The 25,976-nt window shown below is 51.8% G+C and overlaps 1 protein-coding gene across 7 annotated transcripts in view; it reads right to left on the minus strand.

Moving 5' to 3' along the window:
• The window catches only part of C7H1orf226 (chromosome 7 C1orf226 homolog), a 342,221-nt gene that overhangs the window by 14,417 nt on the left and 301,828 nt on the right, over positions 1 to 25,976 (minus strand). For 4 of the 7 annotated variants that reach the window (XM_089299664.1, XM_089299663.1, XM_089299665.1 and 1 more), the window contains 6 exons: positions 24,502 to 24,643; positions 13,789 to 13,955; positions 11,969 to 12,148; positions 8,254 to 8,295; positions 4,765 to 4,930; positions 3,138 to 3,290 (listed from right to left, as the gene is read on the minus strand). In XM_089299664.1, the coding sequence (XP_089155790.1) occupies positions 3,138 to 3,290; positions 4,765 to 4,930; positions 8,254 to 8,295; positions 11,969 to 12,148; positions 13,789 to 13,955; positions 24,502 to 24,643 (850 nt within the window). Of the gene's footprint in view, positions 1 to 3,137; positions 3,291 to 4,764; positions 4,931 to 8,253; positions 8,296 to 11,867; positions 12,149 to 13,788; positions 13,956 to 24,501; positions 24,644 to 25,976 lie in introns of those variants that run through there. The other 3 variants (XM_008264164.5, XM_051857177.3, XM_089299666.1) reach the window with 2 other exon arrangements.

The raw sequence follows: 25,976 nt of genomic DNA on the forward strand, positions 1-25,976 counted from the left end.
GATAGCGGAGCAGCAGGTGGAACAGAAGCAGCAAGAAAAGACAATGGAAAAGCTTTGAGAAATACGAAAGGTTTATTTAGCAAAAGCCACTAGACTAGTGACAACATCCAGGGATTAAGTGCACTTACATTAACAGAATCTTTTCCCAGAGAGTTGCTCCGACAGAGTTAATGACACAACAGTTTTAGGAAGTTGAGGGCTAGGGAGGTAAGCGGGTAGGAAGAAGCAGTCAAGCAAAGAGTAAATAAAAGGAATACAACTCCTAAACAGGATCAGTTGAGAGAAGTGAGGCTAGGAAGAGGCTTTACAGATAGCAATGATACAAGCGGGACTAGGAGGAACCTCATTTTCAATCCCAACAGGTGGTCCTTCTCATGCGGAGAGAGTCTTTCCCGGCTCCACAACTGTGAGAGCCTCGTGCTGCACCTGGGGCAGCCACCAGTAAGGTGGGGACCCCGCTGTCCACTTGTCCTCCATATAGGGCAGAGTAGAGGATGAAAAAGAAGGAGGCAGAGTTGAGTTAGCAGAGCCAGAAGCAAGGAGGGAGGACAGGGTGCCATCGCTGGGGAACCAGGTCTGCAAAGTTCCCTTTCCTGCCAAGTTGACCCTTGAGGGAAGGCTGGAGGGTTGGGGGCTGGTGACCTTTGAAGGCCCCTGGATCCGATCTTGGTTTCCCATCCCCACTCGCTGAGTGTGTGCTGATGTGAGTCACACTAAGAAGGCTGCCAACACACGAGTGAGTGCTCCAGGGCAGGCCTGAGTCGGGAAAAGGTAGGTGAGGCAGGCCAAGGCCACCATGGAACACCCGGAGGGCAGAAAAGTCTGGATGGTGGCCCAAGTCAGTGTCACACATAACTGGTCTCTCCAGTATTTTAACCTCTCTTCTGTTTCTTCATCCTCGCCTTGGCAAGCTTTTCAAGACCATTTTAGGAATTACCTGCCCCACCTACTACACCGCCGCCTGCCATCCACATTACAGGCACCTCATCCTGCAGCCTCTGGCTTTATCTCCTCAGCTCCTGCTTGGTCGCTCAAAATCCTAGTGGTCTACAAGGTCCCAGACTCAAGGAATCCCAGGTTGGAATTTCCCAAGCTGGCCAGGTGTAGCCAAACTGGATCCCTGGCCATTGCTCCTTCAGTTTCACAGATCTCCCGTTCCTGGTTCTTCCTTCCCTATGTATCTGGACCTACTTCCAATGGTTCATGAGAAAATACAGCCAACAGAGCCACACCGCTCCAACTAAATGCTGTTAGGAAAAGGACCCCAAATCTATTGCTGATTCTGATCCCCTGGATGTCCTATTTCTCTTCTCTCCAGTCACTTCTCACAAGCCCACACACATACCTACCTTTTCTCACATGTGTGTACACACACACACACACACACACACACAACCACCCCATCCTACTTCCGTGCACCACATAGGGCTAACATAAAGCTGCCTGTATTCCCTTGAATTTGGACTTTCTGGTCTAGAAGAAATCCAACTGAAGCTATAAGAAAGGGGCTACACTCTCATTCATGTAGGCTCTAAAGCAAAGGTAGGGCTGCAGAGCTCCACTCTGGGGCAACCAGAACCTTGCTGATCCCGCTCTGGAATCAGCGCATCCCGGGTCTGTAGCAGGTGGTCCAGGATCAAGACTCACTTCCCCAAACATAAGGCTCTAGCGTCGGTCTCAGCTCTCTCCCCAGGCATTTGCAAATCCGGTAGCAGCCACTTCCAGTCTTACAGGAGCAAAAGAAACTTCCCCTTGCAGCTCCAGCCAGCCTGCTCGCGAGGGCTGATCCCCCCGCAAGGCCTGGATGGAAAACGATAAAAGAATTGCACGTGGCACTTTTTACAGGTGTGCTCGAGGCACGCACCCACAGAGAGACGGGCTGGGCTGGCTGTGGTCCCTGACGTAAGCGGCAGTGATTCTGAAGAGCACACGCGAGTCTCAGCTGTCAGCCTGCATCCGTGCATTGTTTTTGCTTTCGCTTTCTTGCAATACAAGCTGCCCGGTGCCGCCCAGTGGAGAGGCTAGGCTGAGAGGTAAGGCTAGGGGGCCCTGTGTCCGAGGTGGTTGCCGAGGCAGAGTACTACAAGGGCTTCAGCTGGCACAGCCCTGAGGCAGGACACAGGGTGTGGGGGTGACAAGGGCACTTCCCGGCCTCTGTACTGAGGAACCGGGCTCCGGGCAGGGCTTCCTGCCTGAAGATCCAGACCTCAGTGACTTGTGGCAGCCAGCCGGCTGTCCTCCCTCTGAAGCAACGCCCCACATTCAGCTGCAGGAAAGACTTGGATCCGTCCTCTAAGAGCCCATCCACTGGGACACATCCTGATTCCACGGTCACGCCAAAAGCAGTGGCCTGGCTTTTGCAGCCCGGGTCATTGGCCCTCCACGGTCTGAGCGAGGGCTGGAGAAGGCCTTCCTCCCAGAAAGGTTAGGCGACCCAGAACATCCTGATGTCCAGAACCGAAGTACCTGAGAAGGGACTGATGGCTTCCCTTCCAGTGGGGACCACGGAGATGGGGAGAGGTAGGGGCCACTGAGCATCACACGACAGAACAGAGCAGCCTTATAACGCAGCAGCGAGGTGGGGCAGCTCTTCCCGCATCCCGGTGGTCCGAGGAAGCGCCCCATCCAAAGCCATGGGCTTGGGCAGGCATGCCCCCCTCTCCCCTTTTAGTCCCAAGTGGAAGAGAGGAGATGATTTCCCCGCTCTGGGAAGCCGATGTCTTCCCCAGTTTGCCCGCTATAGAGCAAAACCCCAAAGCCTTTCCTGGGCCCTAACACTCTTCCGGGCAGGGCACATCGACTGGCCACCCCCTCCTACCCCGGCAGCAGCGAGCCCCGGGCCCTGCCCAGCAAGGCCGCCGCCTCCTCCGCCGGCTCGGCGCCCGCCTCCTACACGGCGATCTCATCGTCCAGGCTGTCGCCCAGCTCCTGCCGAGGCAGGACGTTCAGCAGGCGCGGCAGCTCTTCCTGGGACCACGAGTCGCGCTCCTCGCTGTCGTCCGTGGTGGACTCGTATTCCGAGGCGATGCCCGACTCGCGGAACTGGAGGAGCTCCAGGCCGCCCAGCAGCGGCTGCCCGTGCGCCGGTGGCGGGAGGAAGCGGAAGCACTCGAGCTTCACCAAGCAGTCGCGCCTACCTAGGGGGCTGCCCGTCGGCGGCGCCAAGTCGGCCAGGCCCGCGCCCGGAGGCGGCGAGTGCAGGTCCTCGGGCTTAGGGGTCGTGGGGTCGCAGAGCACAGGCAGGGCCCCGGAGCGGAAGGTGATCTCCAGCAAGCTGTCCTGGGAGCCCACTGGCGGGAGACAAGAGGCGGAGAGGGCGCTGTCAGGCATGGCTGTGGGTTTGGGAAGCTCCCTTCTGACCGGCCCCGCCCTGCAAGGGTCCTTCCCTCGCAAGGGGCTGGTTGCTTGGCTTTAGCCCGGGCAAGCTTCCCCGCTTCCCCCTTCCTCCCTACCCGCCACAGCACCAGACACACCTGGCTGGAGGGCGTGAGAACCATGTGCTGATTTAAGGAGGGCACTGGATGCCCCTGAGCAGGCTTTTGTGGTAGGAAAGGGTTCTAACAGTGAGAGGCATATTAAAGGCACGGGGTTCCCTGAGTGTAGTCTTGTGCATCAGCATTCATGGGGACCATGCAGGATCTCAACAAGGTCTGGAAAATCCAGAGGCGATTCCCAGCCCATACTTTTGGGTCACCCTTTAAGCACAAGACCCCTCAGCCCTGCCCCATACCTACATTACAGATGCGAGAATCTCCGTGGGTTGGATTTGCTAAGACACATTTTTAAAATGTTCATGGGATAGTTTGGGGGCAACTTCTGGTATAACAGGAAAAACAATTTTGCAGTTGGGTGTAGGTTGGCATCTGGGCTCCATCCCTTGCTAGACCTGTAACCTTGAGCTGGTGACTTAACCTCTCTGAATCTCTAGAATGAGCACAACATCATCTGCTGTGCCAGGGATTAAAGGAGTTCAGACACAAACAAAGAAATCCCATCATGGCTTCTGTCACAATAGGTGATCAGTGGCTGTGTGGTTGATGCACAGCCATGCACTACACACTCTGAGTGTGCCCACAACCCATAGGTCAGCTCTGGAAGAAGGTGTGTGGATGTGCACTGGGTGTTCCGCTGCCTCCCAGCCCCTCCTGGAGCTGGTGTGGGGGGGAAGGCAGCATCTCAGGCCCGGAACCACACAGCCTCTGCCACTGCCCAGCAGAGCGGCTGGCCTGCTTACTCTGCTGTCATAACCACACACTGCATGTACTGTTACTGGCTTTTCTGTGAAACAGGGCTGTGGGATAGACAAGAGGTCTTCAAAAAGTTCACAGAAGACAGATGAAAAGAAAGGTTTATATTGGTGTAAACATTTTTATAAGGCACTTTCCATGAATTTTTTTTGAAGACCTCTCATATAGCATAAGGAGTCAACTATGAAACAGTTTGAGATCTCCCACACAGAGAACATGACAGACACCATGTTTGGGATTGAAAAAGCCCTTTGAGAAACAACTGCCTTAGGCTGCAGGGTGCCTGAGCCCCCATCACGTCCAGACTGGATAAGCAGCAGGCAGTGTCTCCCGGGGACATCCTAGCTCAAGTCTGGGCACTGGCTGAGAAGGCAGCCATGGTCTCCTCTAATGCATGCAGTATACAAACAGGACCAATAAAGCTGCCTCTGTTTCCTGCTGGAATGCAAGGGCAAGGCCAGGGTCCCACGAAGCACCACAGGGAGGCGGGGCTGGGCAGGGCAGGGCACGGGCTTACTGGCGTTCTGTCCTGACAGCTTCAGCTCCAGCTCCTGCACCTGCTTCACCAGCAGGGAGATGTGTTGCAGCATGTCCTTGTTCTGCAGCAGGAGCTGGTGCACGCGGGCCTGGGCCTCCAGCCGTGCCGCCGCCTCAGCAGCCAACTGGTCCTTCAGCAGGTGAACCTGTGGGCAGGAGGAGGCAGAAGAGGCAGAGGACAGGACGGAGAGAAGAGAGGGGTGTGAATGCAAATGAGTCACTGGTGGAACGCAGGGGCCAGGGATGCCCTCCATATCCAATTCCAAAGGAAGAAGCCCTTGTGGGCAGAATGGACATCTTGGGCTTATAATTTGGGAGGAGGAGGAACCAAAAGAAGCTGGGTCACTGGCCCTGTGGATGTCCCTGTAGGTACCAAGGGGAGGTCAGGATGTGTCACTCGGGGTCCCACACCAAGGGCGAAAGGCAGGAAAGCGCCATCCTGCTCCCGAGTCCCCTACCCCCTACCCCCCGTCCCTGCTGCCAGAACTCCTCCAGCACCTGCCGGAGCACTGCCGGGCTGACAGAGGTGCCCTTTCTTCATTCTGTCTTTTGACAAACGCAAACAGGAGTGGTTGTATTGACTTGCTAGTTAGGAACAGTGTCACAACAAACTCTCATATAATCCTTCCTCCCCCTTCCCGTGCCCATACTGAGAAGTCAGAAGCAGCACACTTGACATTTCTAAAGGAGAGGGGGTGGCTGTAATGAAATTTGTCATTTTATGTCTCTGGATGTCAGCTCCCTCCCACCCCCGAGTTGTCTGCTCCCTTTCTATTTTCTGCGGCGGGCACCTAGGACCCTGATGCACACCTGATAGGGGTCAAATGCTTGCTGACCGACTTGTAACTGGGGCTCCCTCAGAAGGGCTGAGGTGAACAGGTGCAGCACCTCATCACCCCACACCCCGAGAGAGCAGCTGGCCTCTGCCCACTCACCCTGCCCTTGGTGTGTATCTTTGTGTGGAAGTACAAATTCTCTGGGAGAGGACGCAGGGGCAGTTACATTAGGACTCTGGCCGGAAGAGATGGAGTCTCAAGGCCACTAGCGATGCGGACACATACGTGGGTGTGGTGCTAAAATGCAGACAGAGGAATCTCGAGGGAGAGGCCCAGAAGGCCCCTGAAGAAAGGGAAGTCATGCAGGGGGCAGCTGACGGAAAGAGGGCTTTCTGCAGGCAAAAAAGATGGTGTGGACAAAGACATGGAGTCAGGTTGACGGGGCGGGGCAGCAAAGGTGGGGCACGGATTGAGGAGAAAGAAGGGCAGTTGGAGGCGTGAGCCGATTCTCCTGTTCAGAAAACAAACACTCTAGATTTCTGAAAAGCAGCTTTTCGCCCACGGAGATCCACATGTTGTTGAGGACAGAAAGACCATATGCACCCCCCAGTCTGGCCCAGTCAGACCAAGGGACCCGCCAGCCCAGGGTGTGCCCCTCTCGGGGGCCAGCACGTGGAATGACACTCCTGGGTCCCGTGTTTGCTTCCCTCTCTGCCCACATTTGAGGATCTGACCTTGCAGTTGGCTCTGTTTCTACCACTAATGAGATTAGCTGCCACTTTCCATTAGTGGCTCCCCAGGGTTGGATCCATCCTGCCCCCAGGGGAACGGCGCCTGAAATAAGCAAAGTGCATCTGTCCTCCATAAAGCACGGCCAGGGCGGAACTGATCCCGCCGTGCCGCGGTGGCCTCCTCCCCTACTGCCTCTCACACAGGTCTTCATGGAAAATGCAGATGACAGAAACACTGTGCGTAGATTTTAAAAATCTTTTGCGTTAAAATAAGCATCTTTTAATTCCACTTTTCCATGAAGTGTTTAAAATCCTCTCATATAAACTGTCTGGAGAGGGGGGTGAGAACGGGGACAGAAACGTCAAAAAATGTCACCGGATATTAGCTAGTGGGTGGCTTCGAAGGATTTATTTTCTTTGGAGACTAAGACATGGAGAAATTCCACCTGAGACTCCCACAATTCTGCAGTTCTGTGGTCCTGAGAATCAAGTGCAGTTGTGGCGGGAGTTCCCCAAAGTGCCCCCAGAAGAAGGGCTAAGGTAACCTTCTACCTGCAGGTAGAAGTGATACTAAGAGTATCACTGAAAGGAGTCTACTGAGCAGGTAGAATTGTTAATTAGACACTTTGTATTTTCTTTGGAACCAAACAGAAGTGCCAGCAGAATTACGCAACAAAGTGTTCCAGTGGCTGTGGCAGAGAAGGCAGAGAATTCAGCACACTGCTAACTGGCATCCAGGGAAGGCTCTGCACACTCGCTCCAGCTCAGATGCCTGCATCCCCACATGAGTATCCCAAGAGACTAGGGCATCTGAAAGCACCAGACCAGGAGCTGGAATGCTGGTCTCTGTTGGTTACTCCCTAGGCAACTACAGGTAACTCATTCGTCTGTACCTGCCAACTGACAGGGCTGGCAAGGGGCTCAGATGATTGATGATTCCACAGACAGGTGGACAGTGGTCAGTATTAGGGGCCATTTGCCAAAGGCACACTGGGGGAAAAATACCCCAGTTTTCCATTGCTAAGTTTGGGAATTAGGATTGAAGACAAAAGCAGCAGCCAGGAGGGAAAAAGGTCAGAAGCTTGTGTTGCAGGCATGCAAGTTCTCCAAGTGAAATACCCTCACTATCATAAAAGACGACCCTTGAATCAAATGCTGCTGTTGCAGATCCAGTGGCCTAAGTGTTGTGAGGAACACCCCTGGTATCAGGTTAAATAAGAATTTTATCTCTGCAAATGCAGAGGTATACCACTGCAAGTGTTTTCAAATCCTGTGAATGTGAAAGCCCACACGGCTGCCGCTGCCCCAAGCTAGCACGAATGCGCCTTCCCTTCTGCTTCTGCAGCTGTCAAAAGTGACACCAGGTGTTAAGGCTCACAACTGCACAACGAGACATGCGCTGCTGCAGGAGAACTCGAACCAGGCCAGATTGCAATGAAACGGCCTGGACTTCTTTTAACTTTGAGGCAAAGTGTTTTGTCTATGTAGACTTGGACCTGAAGCATTGAATCAAGGCAGTGTGACTTCCAGCCTGGTTTGAGCAGCATGGCACAGGTCTCTGTGCCTTGTTCTTTGTTCATACAATGGGAGCCGACAGCACCACCTTCTCCCCGGCAGATGGGATGTTTGTGTGTAGCATACTTTCCTTTCAAAGAATTAAACACTTTTTATAAAGGAAGCATATATTAATTTCTGGAAAGGAAGACGTTAGTTTCTTTTGTCCAGAGCTGTGCTATCTTTGGTAATAACTGTTATGGTCATAGACTAAGTCATTGTCGTGGCACAAGGGCCATGGTTAGAGTGCTAGCACTCAGATGCCTGGCTCTGTGTCCTGACCACAGCACCACAGCATAAGGTCAACACCGTCTCCAGCACTATGCCGCTTCCCAACACACCAACACCCACCTTCAGCCCACCCAGCGATACCAGACCATTGACCCACGGGCTCTCCAGCCTACTTGCCTGGACTCCAGCTCCTCCATCAGAAGTAGGGGCAGGGCCAGGCTGAAGTTAGGGAGCAGCAGGCACATGGAAATGGCAGTGGAGAGAACCAGAGCAATTTGCCCCCCACCACACACGGGACACACAAGCAGAGGCAGGTGGCGCTGTCTCAGCATGCATGTGGCAGGGCCTTGGGCAGTGCAGGCCAGGGTGCTGGGCACAGGGAGGAGCCATGAGAACGGATGCCAAACTCAAGGCCTGGGGTGGGAATGCAGAGCGTTTTTAGTGCCGTTCCTCTAACTATAGCACACACGATTGCGAAGCATAAATAACCAATTACTTGCTCCTGAACAAGTGGATGTGACAGCAGGTAGGGAGAAGACTTTAAATAGCAATCCTGGGCTGCACTAACATTTTCCCCACCAACGAGGCCAGCAATTGGCAAACTGTGAAGGGATCTGGCCTACTCAGCTGTTGCCAGTCAGTCACAGTGCCCAGATCAATTCTGGAGCTACACAGGCCTTGGCCATGCAGGTGCCAGATACATCCCTGCTTGGATGTAAGGTTTGGCTACACCCTTGTTCACATCCTTGAGTCTTGGGTCCATCTAAAAGCAGGAAGCTAGTGCAGCCAGGCAAGCCTCATGCTGGGTCAGGAGAGTGGGCAGAGGGACTTGGGTATCCATTATTTACACACTGCGGTCTACCCTGGAGGTACTTAAGAACTGGGGGAACGTCACCTTCCAGGTACTTGGAAGGACAGGGCAGGCCCTTTCTAGACTCATCTGGGGTGAGGCTGGAAGAACCTGTGAGGATCTGGACCAGTTCAGAACATAGTGAAGGAGACAAAGCCTGGTCCCAGTGGCAACAGGAGAACCAGATGAGCTTGTGAGAGGAAATGAGGGAGGAATGACATAAATAACGCAACAAGTGACTCCAAGAGGATGCCTGTCAGCAAGAAGATATGTCTTCATGTTGAGATTTTTATCCAGGAGCAATATAAGAGGACTTGGATGCTCACCGAGAAAAGGCAAACGTGTTCCCACCTGACATGCTTGAGATCACAGTTTTACTCATTAGAATTCTGGAGATTGCTGGTATTTTAATGCAGAAAGACAGGAATCTCGCAGTTTGGTAGCAATGGCATATGACAGAACAAGTTAAAGCTGACCTCGTGCTAGAAGCTGAGGTCAGCCCTACCTGTGCAGAGAAACCAAGCCTGCTCTATTTGGTCTATCTCAGATGTTCCAAAGACACCAAGCAGACCAGTCCATCAGTGCATCTTACACGACTGCTCTTATCCAAGGATACAGACACCAGTAGAAAGCCCTTGTATCAAATGTTATGAAGAGAGTGGAGGAACCGGGGATGATAACACAGAGAAACCTCCAACTGAAGGCTGCTTTTAGGACTGAACCCTTCTGCAAGATCAGGGAGCCCAAAGTAAACTAAGAACAACAATGCCTCTGGCTGCATTCCTGGGCAGCAAAAAAGCAAGTTGCAAAGAGAAGGAAGGTGGGCAGAGACTGACTAAAGAGGATGACAGAGAGGGGTAGAAAAATATGTTCAAGGAGCTATCAGATGACCCCAAGGTCCTAACTGATGACCCTTGAAGCTCTTACTCCACTCAGAGTGATCCCACCACAGGGAGGCACCGCAGCGGCCTCTCTTCCAGCCGTGCTTCCGCTGAGTCAGGCTCAGCACTATTCAGCAAACTCCAAATGACTTGGAAGTGGCCGGGACAGGGAGTGACTCAAGAAATGGTTCGCAAACATCACATTCTTCCCCTTGCTGCAGAGTCAGTGCCTTGCAGCACTGGGGCAGTTAACACTGGACAGGGCAGAGACATCATGTTGAGACAGATGCTTCACTCCGAACCAGAAAGCTACTGCACAGCTTTCATCCTGACCGTGATGGACTCTGTGACAAGGGACAGGTCTTGTTGCTTTGGAGACTGAGTGCTTCCTTCAATGCCACAACACTCTTGTTGTGTAGATGAAACATTTGCAAATAGTTTCTCTTTAGTCCTTAGCACAGACTTCAAATTCAAATGCCTCTCTGACAATACAGTATCATGAATATGCATCAAGCCTACTCCCAGATAAATAATAATTACTTGGCAATTGATATGCTGAAAGAGAGAAAGTATTATAGTAGGAGAATGGATTTGTATGCAGTGGGAAACTTTCAGGAATGAGATGTCTCTCATATGAGGACCCTGTGTGGAGTGCCAGGGCTTTGTGCTCCTGTCAGCCATCACGCCAGGGAGGAGGGGATTCCTGGTCTGCCACACCGTCATTAACCACAGGAGATGAATTCTTTCATTTGACAAAGAGGGATGATTTTCTTCTCCAAATGTAAGAGGCCATTAATGACATCTGTCCTGTCTGTGGCTCCTTTGGAAACACCGGCAAATCCGCTTAGCACCACCACACTGCCTTTTGTCTCGTGGTTAGAATTTCTGAAATGGTTCCAGTAACTCGGGAACAGTGCCCCACTGATCCTACTCTCCCCAAACCTGGCTGTGAGAATCATCTCAGGACCAGGTCTGTGGAAACTGTGTTACGAGAAGATCTTTCCAGACCTAGTCAGGGCAGACCCTGTGAGGCTGCTCAGTGCTTCCTCCAGGTACACTCAGTGGAAACCATGGCCCTGTCTGGTGATTCACTGCACCCAAAGCCCAGAGGAGACACGGGAGACAATGCAGATCAGTAGATGGTACCCAGAGAAGTCTGCTCCCTGCCACTCCAGAACAAGGGAAACCCAAGCAGTCCGTCTGGGTGAGCAGATGCACACAGCTGCCTTTCCAGGATCTCTGGCCAAACTCTCCAAACCCTGTGCATCTCATTGCCTTCATTCACTCACTCAGACCCTGACCCTGTCTGACTTGGACTCAAGATCATATGAACAGACGTGTCTTCAGCATCCCCTGAATGCTCATGATAAGAGAAAAAGCTCAGATCCAAAAGTTCCAAGAAGATGTAGACTAGCATGCCCTGCACACAATGCAAGCAGGAGGAATGCCTGCTTAGAGTGGTGAGGAACGTCCACTCCCCTCTCCCCTACAAAGTGACAGTGGTCCACAAGCCTTGGGCATACAAACACCACCTCAAACCTGAGATCTAGGCCAATTCCTCTCATTTTGGCTCAAACAACATACCTACATTCCTCTAAGCTAAATCTCAGGATAATGAATTCCAAGGTCAATATTATATAAAATACTGCTTGGAATGAGTACATCCCTAATGGAGACTTGGAAACCTGTTATGGACAAGGATGCTGAGATGCCAGGGCAGTGGCTCGACAAGGGCATTTGGCGCAAATTCATGCTTAAAGATGTTTTAAGACTGGCATCCCAAATCACACCTGTCCTGGCTCCAAAGGAATCTCCCTCCCACCCCAAACACCAGGAGAAGAAGGCAGGAAAGGAAGGGTGGGATTGTGTGCATTTTTCCTTGCTAAGTTCAGGTCATGATCCAACAATATCCAGCCAAGCCAGCCAAGCCCAGCTCAGAGCGAGGGATACATGGGAAACCAAAATGTTGTCTTTCCATTTCAACGGCATCCCCCATCTCTCCCCTCCCCCTCCCCCACTCCCCAACAAGCAATGACCCCACAGCATGAGCGATTCCTTACGGCTCCCTAGGTGTTAAACCTGCCCTGAGCCCCTCGCCAGGGAAGGCGCGTCAAGCCCATGAGAGTGGAGCCTGCGAAGTAGGGAGGAGGCTGAGGAGAACCTGGGCCACAGCCACTTGCGTCTGCTGCTGTTGCTGCTGGAGGAGCTGCTGGAGAAGCTGCATCTGGTGGTGGGTGGACAGCGGCGTCCCTGTGCCCAGGCCCGGGGGCTTCGAGGAGGTCGAGGGGAGCAGCATCCGGGGCGAGGCGGTCAGGGCGGGCTCCTGGGGCTGGGAGGAAGCCTGGAGGAGAAGACAGGGCATGACATGGGGTAGCAGTCGCCTCTAGAGGCCTCATTCTCTTTGTTGTGGATGTGGGGCACGCAGAGTTGGAGTGAAATGGCCCACCCACAACCTACGCTGCATCTTCCACGCAAACGTGAATGGGGCTCCAGGGAGGAAGCCGTGTGACCGCCCAGGCTGGGGCCACGTGGTGAGAAATCTCATTTGGACATCTCTATGGCTGCAGTGGGTGGGAAACAAAGCAGCAGAGACTGTCCCATCTCTTGCCCACCACTTCCAATTATATCCCACTGTTGAGTTACTTGAGGATCTAGACTTAGATTCTGTTTCTATAAAACACAGCTGTGCACCCCTCTGCGATGAGAATGAGAAGGAAGCAGCTTCAATCCTTTATGTTGCTGTGTCCTTAAGGTTCCCTCCTCCAGGGTTGGTGATGTTTCTCCTTGAGCCAGGCCCTGGAGGAAGAGGCCAGGTGAGGTGAGCTAATTCCAGCCCACTGTTGCCTTGGCTCCCAGTGAAAGAAAGAAGCTAAGACACAAAAACACACAGTGATCTGGAGGGAGCCTGTGGTGGATGAGAACACAGCCTGTCCCACGCCTGCCTGTCCTTTTCCTGTGGGATGCTTACTAAGACAGCATTTGCGAGCCACAGAATTCGAGGGCAGGGGAAGACGTTCTGTCTCTGGGAGTTCTGTGGCTGGTCCATTTTCAGATCAGCAAGAAGAAGGCAGCTAGCGCTGGAGGGCTGTCACCACTTGGAGAGGACAACGTGGACAGCAGTGGAAACGTGGGCCAGAGAGTCTGGGACTATACTGTCCCCCTTCTGGTGAACAAATGGGCCTGTTGCCCTGCACCTGAGATAATCAGATGCACACCAAGGAGGAGGGGCATCTGGGACAAGGTCAATGAATGGGCTGGGAATCTAAGGATGGGGCCACTGGCGGTTATTTTTCTTCTGGGTTTTATTTAAAATTTAGCTTTGCCTTCTGATTGGAATTTGGTCTCAATTTCTTAGTGTTTTTTTTTTTGTTGTTGTTGTTGTTGTTTTTAAACCTAGATCACATCAGGAACTCCTTGGGACCTCGGTCGCTGCAGTTGTCAGACGTGAGGCTGGTGGAGATGAGTGTGCTCCTAACATCCAGCGGACCAAGGGCTCAGTACTGCATGAGTACCAAAGACACACGAACATGAGCTGCAGGGAACAGGTTGAGCTCCTGGGCCTGGTGACTTGGCACTGACTTGGCTCGCTTGCTAAGCACAGAGATCATCTCTGTGGGTGGGTATGGCAGGATGAGTCTTGCACAAATACTGTGCAGAGATGAGATGCTGGGGAGGGCAGATGGTGCCAGGGAGAGGGAGGGGATCAAATTCAGGCAGGGTCCTGGCAGGACTCAGGAGCACCCTGCTATGCAGCAATGTCCAAGAGCAGTGCACGAGGGCCAAGTCCAGAAGTCAGGCCTCCCTGAAAGGCAGCGAAACCTGCCCCAGCCCTGCCACTTGGCTCATGGAGCGCCTCATTCCAAAGCTGAGGCAACAGGTGACTCTGATGGGTTGGGGCTGGGGCCGCTGCAGCAGGGGCTGCTCCAGGTGGCAGCAGGGACACACCTGTGCAGATCACACTACTGGCCCCCTCCTGCTTACCTTGGAATCTGCGTGGGAGCCGCCGTCCTGTCCTACAGCATCTAGGTCGGTCACACCTCGGCTGAATTCCAGGATATCGCTCCCTGGGAGTGGGACCTCCACGGCATCTATGTCGGTCTCCTCCGCGGTGGCTGTGGAGGTCCTCTCAGCTCCAGTGAGCTGGCGGCCTGCAGGGATGAGAGACGAGCAAGGAAGGGAATGGTGACACCAAAGCCACACCCTCTTTGCCTAAAACAAACCCACAGTTATGCCAAGCCCAGGAGAGCCACCAGTTTCCTGCCATTGTCACCTTTTTCCCAAAGGGCATTAAATCATGTTCTTGACCCAGTAAGAGACTCTCAGGGTCTCTTTAAGGTCCAGAAACCAAGGAGCGCTTCCTCAAACCTGGTGTGACAGCTCTGCCCAGTTGGCATGTGTCTGTCAATGGAGGAGGGGGAATGGAATCAGGCAAGAGTGCAGAGATGTGGAGACCTACCCCCAGCCAGGCCCCCAAGAAGCTGCTGGGTAAGGAGCAAACCAGGCATCTCCTTGAGCCCCAGCTCCTTCAGCTACAAGACGAGGGGCTCAGGGAGCCAGAGATGGAGTTCCAAGACAGAGGAATCAGGCCAGGGAGCACTGACCCCTATCCTAACACACATAAGTCTCTCAGCCTCAAAGCCTGGCCTGGCTCCTTCTACCGGGCCCAGGAAGAGGCCTGCAGGGGACAGTAAAATCACATGTACCACATACCTGTATGAAAAGCCTATTATTTCGTATTTTACTTTGGTCCTTATTCTTCTCTATTTCTTAGACTCTAAAAATATTTGACAATTCCCAGGCATTTCACAGGAAATATTTTCTTGTTCTATCTTTGGGATTGTATTCATCACTGTTGCCTTAAAGATTTCTTAAAGGTTTTCTAAGACCAAAGCACCACTTGTAAAACGGAGCAGGCTAATGCAAGCAAGAAAGGAGAGGAGCTGAGACCCCAATCCTGCAGCCAAGCCAGGCAGTCAGAAGAAAAACTGTTCTAAGAAGTCTTCCTATGCTAACCCACACAAGTCATCTGGGGAAGTGGGCCTGGTGTTTAGAGATGGGATGCTGGGGAGGGCAGATGGTGCCAGGGAGAGGGAGGGGATCAAATACAGGCAGGGTCCTGGCAGGACTCAGGCAGTGTTCTTGGTTTTCCTGCTGGCTGCTCCAGGCACCGGGGAGACAGCCCTGTGGAGGGGTGCAAAGGTGCTTAACAGAAAGAATGGCCCCGGTGGTGCCCTGATGGGGGCAATTCTCCCACTGCTTTGTGAACCAGCAGGCAGAGAGTGGAGGAAGCAGCCTGTCTCCCACCACTCTCCCACATCCAGTTGGCTCCTTGATGACTAGGGGTTTAGCCCGAGACACAGCAGATGGATAGATAACCCGAGCATGGTGCTGGGCACTAAGTACCTGGTTCTCCCTGCCTGTCCAGGTACAACAGGGTGAGGGAGATGCCATCTCTCTGAGCAGGAGGGCGTTCCATCAGCCTCCAGCAGGTGCTGGGCTTCTGCAGCACTCCATGCTTCTACATCCCCAGGCACTCAGCACCTGGTGCTGAACACACCTGGCCACCTATTTCCCCTTCTTGTCTTGGGGGCCAGGACTGTGCCTCATTTACCTGTTTCCTCGGGACATGGCAGAGCGAAGGTATCCTATATGTGTTCACATGACAGGGAGCAGGCTGCAGGCAGGGCTGCCCTCCCATGCCCCCATTCCTGGAGATCCAAATGATGAGGACTAAAGGGCCTTGGGCACAGAGGGTTGGACACGCCCCTGCCAGGAGCCTGGGTGTGATGGGAAGACTTCTCTGCTCTAGCCCTGCTTCTGCGGCAGTCTTGAAAGGACACGCTGCTCAGCCATTCTGTTTGTTCTGGCGCGGCTCCCTGCTGCAAGCTGCAGGAACTCACTGCGAACCACAGGACTGCTTTCCTGAGCCCCCGTGGTGCCCAGAGGATCACATCTGGAGTCCTGTCTCAGACTTAACATAGCGTACATGTACAGACTGGAAGAGCAAGAGCTACAGGTGGGGAGGACAGAACGACAAGCTGGATGGAGGGTCCTCACCACCCCACTCTGTGTGCTGGTCAGCCTATCTGATGAAAGGAGCCCTAGAGGAGAGACCTGCAGCAAACGGCCTTCCTCGGGTCTCATCAGATGAGGGAGGAAACCTGATAGCTACAACTGTTCTAGCGCTGAGAAGTCCAAGGGGCAAGAAATGGCATGGCATAAAAAAACCGGGAAATCAAGAAAGCTGATAATGTGGGGCACCACAGCTTCCAAACTGAAACAGAGGTAAGGTGCTTGGTCAAACTAATTCTACCTGATGCAGTCAGCAGCAATGAGAAGTCACCTTCATTCAATAAGCACTTATTAAACACCTTGTCTGTTACAGATATCTATTAGACACTGTGCAGAATCCATGTTCTCAGGGCATCTCCGGCCTGATGGGCACACAGACAGGAGCCACAACTGCAGCCTAGATCCTAGGTGTCACCCATGAGGGAGCCAGCCAAGGTGTGGGGCAATAGAAGGACACTCCAATGCACAGAGGTCAAAGACACCTGTGCAAAGGAGAAGACCACACCTGAAGAAGGGGCATCAGCCAAGCAGGGGAGGCAGCAGGTGGGCAGCTGGGGAAGGCCGGGGAAGGTGTCCTAAGCAGATGCCAAGGCAGGTGCAATGACAGAGAGGCGTGGAAATGTTTGGCACACTGGGCACACCCCATGTGGCTCCTGGGGGACCTGACCAAGAAGAGGAGAGACTTTATCATGGAGGAGTGAAAGCAGGTAACACCCAAAGAGTTTCTTTCCTTCCTTCCTTCCTTCCTTCCTTCCTTCCTTCCTTCCTTCCTTCCTTCCTTCCTTCCTTCCTTTCTTTCTTTTTTTTTTTACAGGCAGAGTGGACAGGGAGAGAGAAAGACAGAGAGAAAGGTCTTCCTTTTTGCTGTTGGTTCATTCTCCAATGGCCGCCGCGGCCGGCACACCGCGCTGATCCGAAGGCAGGAGCCAGGTGCTTTTCCTGGTCTCCCATGGGGTGCAGGGCCCAAGCACCTGGGCCATCCTCCACTGCACTCCTGGGCCACAGCAGAGAGCTGGCCTGGAAGAGGGGCAACCGGGACAGAATCCGGTGCCCTGACCGGGACTAGAACCCGGTGTGCCAGCGCTGCAAGGCAGAGGATTAGCCTATTGAGCCGCAGTGCCGGCCAGAGTTTCCTTTCTTACAATTTCTCCCTAGAGACAGTGTGGAGGATCTGTCTAGAGGGGATAAGACAGAGCAACACTCAGGGTGAGAAATATGGGGGCTTAAGCTAAGGGGGTGGCAGTGACACAGGGGACAAAGGATGGGCTTGCAAGGTCTTCAGGGGTCAGACATCACAGGGTTTGCTGGCAATCATGTGTAGGGTATGTAGGGGGTGGTGTGCAGGGAAATGGATTTGATTCACCCTAAAATTCCTGACTCAGGTGGACAAGAGTGCTGGCATCCTATAGGGAAAATTTTGGAGAGGCAGACTTGTGGCCAAGAGGATGTGCTCACTTTAAAGCTATTGACACTGTCTGAGTCTGTGTGACAGCTGAGTGGAGATATCACTAGGTTTCTGGGTACCTGTTATTAATTGAATGTTCGTGATCTGCCCCCCTTCCTCTGCCCAATTTATTAAAGCCCTAACCCCCATAAAACAATGGTATTTGGAGATGGGGCCTATTGGAGATTCTTAGGTCATGGTGGATTAATCGCCTTATTGGAAAAGAAATGAGATCTCTCTCCCTCCCTCCCCCTCCCTCCTCCTCCCTCCCCCTCCCTCCTCCTCCCTCTCCCTCTCCCTCCAAAGAAGTAGCTGTCTGCATGCCAGGAAGAGAGTCCTCACCAGGAACCAAACTGGCCAGCACCTTGACCCTGAACTTGTCAGCCTCCAGAGTTGTGAGAACTGAATGTCTGTTATTTAAGTGCCCTGGTCTATTGTGTTTTGTCACGGTAGCCCAAACAGACTAACACAGCACATGAATGAAGCGTTCAGGAAAAAGGTCTGGCCAGGAGATAAACTTTAGTTGAAACCATGGGAAGTAGGAAAAGAACACCAGGGACCAAGTCCAGGAGCAATTACACTGGGCAGCCAGCGGGGGGGGGGGGTAGAAATCCTGAAGCTGCGGAAGGTGAGTGCTGCACTCCCAGCCACAGAAAGGCTGGGCCGTTTGGTGACCTTGACTGGTAGTTCAAGGAAGAGCTGGCAGGGCAGTAGATGCCTGACCACTGGAGGCTGAAGAGTTAATGGCCAAAGTGGAGAGAAAATAAGGAAGTAGACAATGAGTACAGACAAGTCTTCCAAGAAGTTTAGATGTGCAGGAAAGGGGAGACAGGGCCACAGGCTACAGGAAGAGACAGGGACAAGGAAGAGATGATTTTGTTGTCTTTTAGATGGAAAAGACTTGACCTGATCTATCTGCAGTGGGCAGGTGAGTCTGCACGGTAGCAGATGCATTGTGGTTCTGGAGACGAGATGGGGGTGGATTGTAAAGGCAGGTAAAAGTGTTAGTCTCAGACAGGAGAAGGCTACTGTCCACTGAGATGGAATCTGGGACAAGCAGAAAAGTGGCAGCCCAGGTCAAGTGCAGGGATCACACATGTGCTAATGCACCAAGATGTGGATGTTGGCTGTCCTTGCTGCCAGGGGGTTACAGTGGAGAGATCTGCTGTTAACACGGAACAGGGGCATCACCAGGCACTTGTAGAGACGAAAGAACAAGGTGCTATGAGCTCAGTTTCAAAGTGCTTGAAATGGCCACTTTTTGCCTCAAAACTGCTATAGAAATAGCTTTAACCTCAATGGGACTTACTCTGTTTCAGATGTAGCTCCAAGGTTTCACATTTATCATCATAACCACTCTAAGAGGGGTGCACCACTATTACCATCCCCTCTAACAGATATGGAAACAGAGTCCCATTGCTGGAGGGGTAGGCGTTGGGGCTTCAAGGCTTCACTCTGGGTGGCTGCTGCCTCCTGAGAGGTTCCCTGCTTCCACTCTCGGTTCCACCTCTCACCAGCCTCACACCCCTGCTTTTATTTTCTTCTTTGCATGTGCACTCTCTAAAAGGGTCTTGCTTATTTGCTATTTGTCTGCATCTCCCACCCCAACCTTGAATGTGAGTTCCTCACCAGCAGGAAACCTGTTTTATTCCGCAGCATCTCCAGTGCCTGCATCACAGCCCGGGCACCCAGGGGGAGTTGGCAAACATTTGTTAAATGAAAGGAGAAACTGAAATGAAGGATCTGATCAACAAGGAGAAGCAAATGACCGGCAGGGGTAGCCCCGTGAGATGCCACAGCAGGAGTGGAGGTGAGCAGGAATGACAGGATGTCCAAGGTGCCTGCTCATCTGTGTGAGTGAGATGTCCACACCCAGCACACGGAGCAGGTGCGTGTCGGGTGCTGCTCAATCAGCCGCTCACTGCCTAGATGGGACACATCTGATTTTGGTGTCTTGTGGCATGCGTTGTATATTTAAGGTGTACAACGTGATGGTGTGGTGTAGTTGCACACAGTGAAATGGCCACCATGGTCAACCAAATTAACCTAGCCATCACTCAGGGTTACTTTTATTGTAACTTACACGTGGAATCTAAAAAGAAATCAAATGCAGAGAGAGGACCAAGGGTGGCTGAGGGAGGATGGGTGATGTGGATCAGGTTTACAAAGTTCAGCTATACGGGATGAGTAAGTCTAGAGACGCAATGGGCACCACAAGGGCTCCAGTTAATAACAGTGTATTCAGGATTTTTCTTAAGAGGTGAGATTTTGGGTGCTTTCGCTACTAGACACAAACACACGTAGGTTTGCTTCGGAAGAAGTCTGATTCTTCCAAATGCCCCCCCTCCCCGCCCTTCCAGCAGCCATGGGAGCAGGGCTGCCTCCAGGGGAACGGGAGCTCTCCCAGGAAACCCTCTCCAGGAGGAGACAGCACCCGCAGCAGAGGGCGCAGCAAGGCAGGCGGAACAGGAGCGGCGGCCCCACCTGGCTCCGAGCCCCAGACACTGGCCACGGGCAGCTGGTGCCAAAAGACACAAAAGAGAACTCTCCCCCAGGGTAGAGGACGATAGAAAGAACAAGGGCGGAGAAGAAAGACGGGCGCAGAGAGGGGCAGACAGAGGAGGCACCAACAATGAAAGTGAATCCCATCATTAAAAGTGCCTCTGTAGCCCAGGAGGGGAAGGCTGACAAGGCATCAAAAGGCAGCAAAGCCTCTGCACTTTCCGGTTCCTCCAGAGTAAACAAGCTTCTCCCCGCGCAAGAGAGAGGCTGCCGTCCCATCGCTCGCAGCGCAGCGCCTCCACTGGAAAACAAACAGCGCCTGCTGCGAAAAGCTCCCTAGCCCGGGGAAGTGAGATCCTTGTACAAAAATGCTCACCTTGTACATTCCTGCTCCCCTCCTCTCCTGTCAACCGACAATTCAGTTCTGGGCCCTCCAGGTGCCCCGTCAGAGAGGGAATTCCTCAAGAAAATATTCTGATGGAAGCACTGACCGAAGCAAGAAACACACACCTAGCAGTATATAGCTATTAAGAAAGCAAGTGGGACCCAGGCAATCCAAAGGCTAATTCCCAAGGCCGGTATACAAAGCAGGTTTAGCTTCAAGGCTGCAGCACCACACTCTGCCGATAGAGGGCGCCCGGTGACTCATTTACCTTGGACCTGTCCGACTAAACTGGGCACTTAGGACATCTGCTTGTCCACCTCCTCTTATTCTAGCTAAGTGGTTAATACAGCTTACTACTTATAATAGTATAAAACTTCTTTGCTAAATAGACTAATAAGTAGTAATAATACTACAACTAATACTACTTGCTGGAAACTAACGAAGAAGCTAATACTTAGGGACAGCGTATTACATGCAAGACATTACGCGGATTCACTCGCGCTCTCTCAAAATACCCGACTGAGCAAAAACAACGGCCCAGAGAGAATGTCACATCTGCTGGGGATTGCTCAGCAGTGACAGAGTTGGCGGACTTAGGGTTCAAGTGCAGCGGTTCTGGTACCTGAACCCAGGCCCCTGAGCTGCATCTCTGTCTGCAGCTCTGCATTCTCCCATCACCCACACTGCCTCTTCATGCCTGGGATGGTCAGTGTCGCATGCCAACTGTGCTAGGCGACTACAGCACCCACATATGTGACCAGATGTTATTGTAGCTGTTGCTGTGAAGTTTTTTTTTTCTTTAATATGAGATTAACATTTTAGTCTGGAGACTTGGCACCAAGCGGATTACCCTCCCTAATTGTGAGCAGGCCTCATCTAACCACTTGAGAACCTGAAGAGAAGCAAACGTGGCCTCCCGGGAGAAAACTGGCATTTTGCTAGCTGACTGTCTTTGCACTCAAACCAGCTTATCACTGGGTCCCCAGCCTGCAAAATGTTGGACTTACCAAGCTTCCATAATCACATGAGCTAATAAAACACTCCCACCCCCTTTCACAGAACGACCACCTTTTCTGTCACTGCACAGGCCCCATCCTCATTACACACAGGCAGGGCTGGGGGTGGGGGTGGGGAGGGGAGCCTGGCTCCTTCCCAGTCTCACAGAGAGGCCACCCAAACCATGCTTGGCCTCCTGGAAGAGACAAACTCAGAGAGCTGGGTGACATCCTACACTTGGAAGTCAACTCTACCAGGCTACGCATGGAACATCCATTCCATTCTTCTTAGGGAGGTGGCATATGGAAGAGGTCTCAGGCATATTAATGTGATTTGAGAAGATTATCTCCAAAACGACAATGAAAATGAGATACAAACATAACTGGCAGGCCACTGGTTCAAAGCCATCAGGGACAGCCAAAACGCGTAACCATGCTGGTCTCTCTCTGCAGCCACTCTGACCATCACCTTCTCGTTAATACTGGGTCCAGCCTTTCAGTCTCACTCCTCCACGTGCTTCAGCAGCTCACTGCTACTGACTCCCCATCCCAAGGGCCATTATTCCTCATCAGGAGGGCTGTTTAAAAGCCTTTCCCTGTTGAAATTTCTACTCAGTTTCCGTGTTCATGTTGGCACACAGTGAGCATTTAAGAAATGCTTGCTGACAATGACTAAAAGCCCACACTCCTTGGCCACACTCACTGACTGCCGGCTCATTCAACAAGTGTTTATTAGGCGAGGAAGTCTCTACCCTCCCACTAAAGGTAGAGGAAACTAAATGTCTGCACACAGTGGGCGGAATATTAAAGGTCAAGGACACCAGCCCACAGTAATGAGAACATAAGAACCCAGAGGGGAAAAGGCATTCACATTCTCTGCAAGGGTAGAGGCAAGAGGAGGGGAGAGCAGGTGCAGGGAGGGAGGCCTGCCCGAGGCCACAGCGCTGGGACCGAAGGACAAGGGGGATGTCTGTACAGAGGGGAGAGCGAGGACCTTAGGCAGAGGGAACAGCATGCTCAAGGGCTGGGATACATTTGGGGCAGGAAGGAGCTCAGGCGACAAGAAGTGGGGGCGATGAGGCAGAGAGAAAAGGACAGAAAACAATCCTCACTGGAACCCTCCGTGAACCCCCAGAGAGAATCCTCCTGGTATCAAATTCACTCATCCCACCCCTCTGACAACCACAAGGGCAGGAGGCAGAAGGGGGACAGTAGCGCCCATTACAGGTGGGAAGTAAGAGCCACACCCTAGGTGCTGTCTACAGAAAATGCTACCCAGGCTGTTCTTTCCAAAAGCCCAAACCAGACAATCCCAGCCTCTCTGGCCATGGCTGAGTGGGCATTCTAATTAGGTATGTGGAGGAGATTAGTTCAAGCTGTCAGACGGGAGTCCCATGATAAGGACAGTGTGCACACATTCTGCCTGTGTGCACCCTGGTGGGGCCAAACCCCGTTCACTCTGGGAATAGGTGGCTTCACAGGAGACCATGTCCTTTCTGTTGGTTAGAATTTCCTGGTTTGGGTGTGTATAAGCTGCCAGTGTGACTGTGGGTCTGAAAGTTTTTCAGAGTTAGGCTATGGCTCTCCAACAAGGACATAGGACATGGTCAAAGAACAGTCAAGGAGGCAAGGCATCAATCTCCTGTTACCATTCATCTTTTCCAGAATTTTTTCTATTCTTGATTTCATTTTTTCTTACCCCAAAATAAAAACAGCTAACATGTATTTGGTGGTTACTATGTGCCAAACACTAGACTTGGCATTTTAAATGTAATGGCTCGTCTGATTATGACAATAATTCCAGGAGGTAAACACTACTATTATTTCTATCTTTCAGAATAACTAAGGCACAGAGAAGTTATGGACCTTTCCCCAAATCACACAGCCAATAATTAGAGCAGCTAGAATGCAAACCATGAGTAGTTCTCCCAGTCACTTTGCAATATTGCCATTTACAACTGAGTTATTCTGTTGTTTTCTAACTTTTGAGGTGGATACTAACTCATTTGACATTCATGCTATATCATAGAGTAATGCAAGTAGTTGAAAATGGAGTTTCCAAAGCACTGGTTTAGCTACAGCCCATAAGTTTTGAATGCCATCACTTACCATGGCTCTCCCTTTATACTAAAAATCTGTACTAGTAAGTTTATAGATAACACAGGAAGAATTAATGTTTTTAATGATGTTAGGCTTGCTATCCAAGAGCAGCGTGTCTTTCCATTGAAGATTTTCTTCATATAAAATCTGTATTGGGATTGTTCAGGAGTACTGTATTTCTTTATTGTTATTTTAATAGATTTTTCCACCATGATTTCTGACCAGTTGCCGGTGGAGTAATGAAACTCAGATATCTATATGTGATACTGGACCTTGAAATTTTTAATTAAAGCCTCAATATTTTTAGTGGTTTTTCAGTTGATATTCCTGAGAATCTCTTTTTGTTCTCCTATTTCATTTTTTCATCATTTACTAATTTTTTTTTGACAGGCAGAGTGGACAGTGAGAGAGACAGACAGAGAGAAAGGTCTTTCTTTGCCGTTGGTTCACCCTCCAATGGCCGCTGTGGCCAGCATGCTGCGGTCGGCGCACCACGCTGATCCTAAGCCAAGAACCAGGTGCTTCTCCTGGTCTCTCATGCGGGTGCAGGGCCCAAGCACTTGGGCCATCCTCCACTGCACTCCCAGGCCACAGCAGAGAGCTGGCCTGGAAGAGGGGCATGCGAGACAGAATCCGGTGCCCCGACTGGGACTAGAACCTGGGGTGCTGGTGCCGCAGGCAGAGGATTAGCCTATTGAGCCACGGCGCCGGCCCATCATTTACTATTAAACAACAGAGATGCTAAGACATAACTGTGTTTCTTGCCTTCTAATAAGACTTGGAAATTAGAGATAATGAAATGTTGCCTGCATCAAAGGCTTTTAGAACTATTTTTTAAAAACTAAAATATTCACATAACTTTATATTAATAAAATTTTATATTAAATAAATTTATATTTTTTCTAACTTGTTGTATGGGGGTACCTTTTATTAAAATTGTCTTTGGCATCAGATGCAGTAATGTGAACACTTCTTTCTTAGTAAGCCTTCTCTAATACCAGTTTAAATCCTTCCTCATTTAGTAATTTAAATAATTTCTTGTTTAAAAAAAATGTAGCACATCTCTCTTAAGGAATTTAGAATCTAGAAAGAAATAGAAAAATCACTTATTAAGTGAACGGAGTGCCTGGAGCGGGGGTGGGGGGTGGGGCACGTCCCTGCCTCTGCAGCCACAGCACAGCGGCCACAGAGCCTACCTGGGTCCCCTGAGCTGCTGCTGTTCCTCTCGCTCTCCCCATCTTCCTGGCCGTCTGCGTTCTGCTGTGTGTGCTGCAGGCTCAGCTTGTGACAGACCTCAAAGGCCTGGCCCACGGTCCGGACGATCCGCATGGCTTGGCTCTGGGAAGCAGAAAGGAAAGATACCGGTGAAGGCTGCGGAGAATCCACACAGGGCACCAGGAGCGTCAGGGTGGGGGAGGAGGATGTGCAAGGGGCACGCGGGCAGAAACCCACACAGCCAGCCGAGGAGAGAGACGGAAAAGCCTCAGGTTGTTCGGATGTGTGCACACTCACAAGGAAGAGGGCGGAGACCCTGTCCCTTCCTGAAACACTCCTGAAACAGAAACTGTCACCACAGCTCTGAAACAAGCAGTGAACTCAAAGGACAGAGAGCAAACACAGACTCTGCACTCAGCCCCGGATCCTGCTTCCCGAGCGCAACAAGTGCAGGGGATGTGCTTCCGAATCTTCGGCCAACCACTACTGAGTGTTCAGTGAGTCCATCAAACTAAGAGGGACTCACTTTGTGGTTTCGTTTGTTTGCTTTTTGCTGCTGCAACTGTCGGATTTCCTTGAAGCCCCTGCAGATCGAGGGCTGTGGTGATCGGGGGCTTGGAAGCCTGGGCCCAGCCAGCAGAATCAAGCAACACTCAGCATCCGAGTCCCCGGGGAACGGTCATCACCTGCTGCTCGCTAAGTCTCACCTGAGCCTTTCCTGGTTTCACTCTAAGATGCCGCCCACTTGGGCCTGTTCGGTGACTGTTTCCCTTGCTTTGGTTTTGCTATTTAACTTCTCCTTCTGAGAGCCCAAGAAGAGAGCTTGATCGAAGCTCTCCATACTTCAGGACTCGACTCAGAGAGGAGAGTACAGAGGAGCCTGTTTCTGGATAGAGTATGCAGCCACCCAAGCAGGCTGGAGAAAGGACCCCAGGCAGGGTTGTCAGGGCCTGGCCTCAAAGGAGAACCACTGGCTACAGGTTGATCACAGGCTTTCACAGACTAGACATGAGTGAGACACGCAGACTTTGAAAGCTCAGGCTGAGAACGCTTGCACACTGCTTCTCTCATCCCCATGGTCGGGAAACATCCTGCCTCCATGGACGATGGTTAATTTAATTTGTGACTCTCACTCTGTACCTGAGTCTAACAGTAACCAGGTATCAGATGACTTCAGGTCCACTGTGACCACATTCAACAACCTCCACCCCCAAAAAGACACCAAGTGTCATACACGGCTTCTCATCAGTTTAAGAAAGCTGGCATTACAGTAGCTGATGTCCAGGGTTTCGATGAGCCTACATGGCCTTGTTGAAGGTAATGAAATGAGCCTCACTTATGCATTTCCTCAAGTTGGATAATCAGCTGGCACTCCTCATTGCTGTCTTCATGAAGCCTTAAGGACCTCAGAGCCCACACAGGAACTGCTGCTGCAATCCATCCTCTGCTGGGTACA

The sequence above is a fragment of the Oryctolagus cuniculus genome, chromosome 7, assembly GCF_051225735.1.
Source record: "Oryctolagus cuniculus isolate XC-2025 breed Fujian yellow rabbit chromosome 7, ASM5122573v1, whole genome shotgun sequence".
NCBI classification, from domain to species: domain Eukaryota; kingdom Metazoa; phylum Chordata; class Mammalia; order Lagomorpha; family Leporidae; genus Oryctolagus; species Oryctolagus cuniculus.